This window comes from Vanacampus margaritifer, chromosome 3 (assembly GCF_051991255.1).
Source record: "Vanacampus margaritifer isolate UIUO_Vmar chromosome 3, RoL_Vmar_1.0, whole genome shotgun sequence".
In the NCBI taxonomy this organism is placed as follows: domain Eukaryota; kingdom Metazoa; phylum Chordata; class Actinopteri; order Syngnathiformes; family Syngnathidae; genus Vanacampus; species Vanacampus margaritifer.
Window position 1 is genome coordinate 18,271,923 of NC_135434.1, and position 3,733 is coordinate 18,275,655.

Here is a 3,733-nt window from a genome sequence, read left to right on the forward strand (position 1 = left end):
AAAGCTAGCTAGCTAACTGCACGCGGTAGTGGGAGGAATGGACCGAGTGATGACTTGCAATTGCGGTGCATAAGCACTGATGCAAAAGAAGGGGTGACACTGAACTGGCGAAAAACAGTTCAACTCTATTTCTCCACAATTCAGTACTGCGTAGTTCTCAGACTTTTGCGTTTTCAGCAATTATCTTCTAAAGTATTGGAAACAAATCTCTGAATTCACCTTAAAGGGTCTTACATGTACTTTGTCCTTACTAGTAAGACAATCGAGCACACTATTAGTACAATTAGGGCGTGTGAGGCGAAACTGTGCACTAGATAGCATCTGTGAGTTACTAGTGAGGCACTAGATGTCAACTAGTAGAATTTTATGTCGAATAAATGCTCAAACCATATTTCCTCTTTGTTGTGTCAATGCAATGCAAGCAGCAGGACTGAGGGCGGTCTAATGGTGGGCCTTCTTCAGATGACAGGTGCAAACAGGCTGACTGGAGGTGTGCTGCACCTCCTCCCTGCGCTTCGGCTGCTCTTTGTGTTTGGGCTCCTCTCTCCACTTCTCCACCTCCTCCACATCCCTGACCTTCCTCACCTCCGGGCGTGGTGACGATCTGACGTCCCGCCCCCTTTCTCCTACCAGCGCCTTGGAGGGCATGCGCAGGGTCTTGGGCGAGGAGGCGCTGCTCTGCATCTGGACCCTCTTGACGTGGTCCACAGCGTAAGGCCTCTCCTGGACCTCATTCGAACCTCTGTGTATGTTTTTTTCCGCCGGGTGTTTCCTGGAAGGTTGAGGAGGGACCTTGTAGGCCTCCAGCTTGCGCTTCTGACTCATAGCAGAGGCGCAGCAGATGATAAAGACAATGACGATGAGAACGGAGGTGACCACAATGATGATGAGCATATGTTCCTCCAGGAAGTCCACCACTCTGGTCAGAACAAAGTCCTTCAGACGGATGATGGTAGTGGTGATGGTGTTGGTGAGGGTGGGGGTGGGGGTGTCGGAAGCGTCGGGAGAATGGGTAGCGCCGCTGACTTCGACAGGTGCACGGGTGGAGAAATACTTAGGGAAGAGGAGCTCCAGGCCGTCGTCACCGCTACCGTCCATGGACACGTTGTAGAACATCGGAGCGCCCCGAGCCATGCCGCAGCACAGTGACAGCAGGGTTAGGCAGGCCATATGGAAAAACAAGCGGGATGTCATCTTTCCTGCAACATCAACAGAACAATTAGGGACCATTCAAAGTGTTAAATCACAAAGTTTTTTTCACGTTCGCATTGTCATTAAGCCCCATCTATTTTCTATTCCACTTATCTTCACTTGCGTCGTGGGTGAGCTGGAGCCCAGGGGCGGAGCTACATCATCTTCCGCCACCCGCACATATAGATGAAGATTGATTAGTTTTTTTTTTGTAATTCATTCCACCTTACTATTGTTTCCACATGGTCACATTGCACTGGATGCTATGCCCACATACATTTAAAATGACCATCTAGCTATTGTATAAATATATTTCTGTTTACAAAATGTTTTATGCGCCCCCACTAGTCTAAACATGATACTGCATTCTGATTAATAATATGTGTGTTCGTGGAATATGAATTAAGCAGCAAAATACACCCCATTTTTATTCATCTCAGGGGTCGGACATTTTGCCAATTTCTGTCGACTGAAAATGACATCACAGTGCCTAAGACCATCACATATCACCTGTATTCTGTGTTTGGTCATGTGATGTTCGCAAGATGAGCCCTTAGCCATTGTGGTGCCATTTTCAGTCAACAGCAAGTGGCAAAATGGCCGCTTCCTGAGACGGATTTTTTTGTTTTTTTAAATGGGTGGATTTTGATGCTTAATTCATATTCTACAAAAGTTTTTAGACTTGTTGGGCAGTGGGCACATAATGTCGTAAAGATTTTTTTTCTCTTTACTTCCCTTTTAAACAAGATTGTGACTCCTTTGACGATACCACAAGTCATTGTTTATAATACCATCCATAGTCAGGGTTTTATGAAATAAATGCACATATCTGTAATAATCTTGCCCAACACACTCATAATACAAGCAGGACCAAATGTATGTTTAAAAAATCACGCTGATTGGCTGTTAGCTAGCAGATCTGTGCATGAGCTAGAAACTGTGAGATAGTACACAAAAGCAAAGACATTATCCATTCAGCACAGCAAAACGCTAACCTTGCTCTCGCAAGATGTATTCTCGCGGTATTTGTGAGTTTACAAACTCCCGAGAATCCATCTTGCACCGCTCCCACTGATTTCCACCCATACGAACCACTGGTGGTTCGGACCAATCACAGAGCGACTTTGTATATGGAGGCGGGATATGCAGCTGTGACAAAAACAAGAAGCGCCGAAGCCGTGGCACCAAACATGGCGACACATGCGTGGACGCTGCAATTAATTCTGTTCTTGCTGAATTAGTCTCTTGTATCTACATATCAACATTGCAAAATCGACAACATAAACTCCAACGCCATGATATCAGATAGTCACAACAGTCGCATGTCGGTGACGACATTTTCATCCTTTGCCGTGATTGGTTGAAACAAAAGTTAAGACGTGCACACGATTCAGCTTCGTCCAATCAGCTCGAAGTGTTGTACAGCATGCCCCGCCTTTCCCGAGCAAATCAGCACGGAGCAGTCCCAGAATGATATTGTGGAGAACAACCTCGAGTGAAGCACAAATCAATCTGGCTATTATTGCTAGGCTAGCAAACGCTGCTTTTTACTTAGATGTACTTGTGTTATGAGTGTGTTGGACAAGGTTTTGTATCATGTGTGTATTTCAATTCATGAAATCCTTACTGTGGACTGTAAACAAAGTCCACACAGAGTTGATCACTACTCGGTCCTGATCTGGTCCGTCTGTCTGTTTTGAAATGAAAATGTGGCTCTTGAGTAAAAAAGTATATAAAACAGCACAAATCTGTGCTTTCTTACTTGGCTCAATGAGCAGCTAGCTGGTCCTTATGTTGCTTCCAAGGTCAGGCATGAACATTTAAGATTACCATGCATCACTCAATACATATTTTTGTGACGCCTTGGTGGGTCCTGGACCTTAAAAAAAAAACAACGCAGTCTCCATCTGTAATCTTTACAAGTTCCACCTTGATTCAGGTTTTCTCCCATTTCCCATCTTGCAGTAGATCTATTTTAACAGGCAGCAGAGCCATTACTTATTTGGGGTGGAGACAGTCAGTTTGGTGCTGCGGGCCTTATAATTTGGAGAGGAGGGAGAAGCCGCCCATCTACCACACTAAAGCCAGCAGGAAGTTCTAGTCCAGATTGTGCGCAGAGGCGTGGGACACCAGTGGCTGCGGACTCTATATTTACACTGGGCACCAGCTGCTGTGGGCTGGTGCACACGTAGAAATATGTTGACTTGCTGAAAAAAAACTCCCATGGCATCTAAATATTATTTGCTAAATGTACTTTTTTTTTTCCAGAGAAAGTGTGAATATTGTCAGTAAATATTTAAAATGTGGAACCTACAGGAGAGTAATAAAGATGCAGCTATACTCTTATTGACACAATACAGTGTAAACGGGCCTCCCTGTGTGGTCTACTCCTTCAATCCCCATAATTAGGGCCATAATTACATTTGCTACATTAAGTTGGTGGGTCCACAGTACCCCTTAGTAAAAATACTGCTAGTGCATGCAGATTAGAATCATGCATGTAATCAAACAAATACCCATAATGTAAATGATTTGCCTTTAT

General features: G+C 44.6%; 1 protein-coding gene across 1 annotated transcript; it reads right to left on the minus strand.

The window, feature by feature from the left end:
* Positions 1-441: 441 nt before the first annotated feature.
* Positions 442-1,194, minus strand: tmem119a (transmembrane protein 119a). The gene has a single exon (XM_077560484.1). It carries the CDS (start codon positions 1,192-1,194, stop codon positions 442-444), a length of 753 nt encoding a protein of 250 aa, XP_077416610.1.
* Positions 1,195-3,733: the final 2,539 nt, after the last annotated feature.

Bases quoted from the DNA above. Each gene is read 5' to 3' on its own strand.
- tmem119a (XM_077560484.1), bottom strand. From the start codon at position 1,194: ATGACATCCCGCTTGTTTTTCCATATGGCCTGCCTAACCCTGCTGTCA.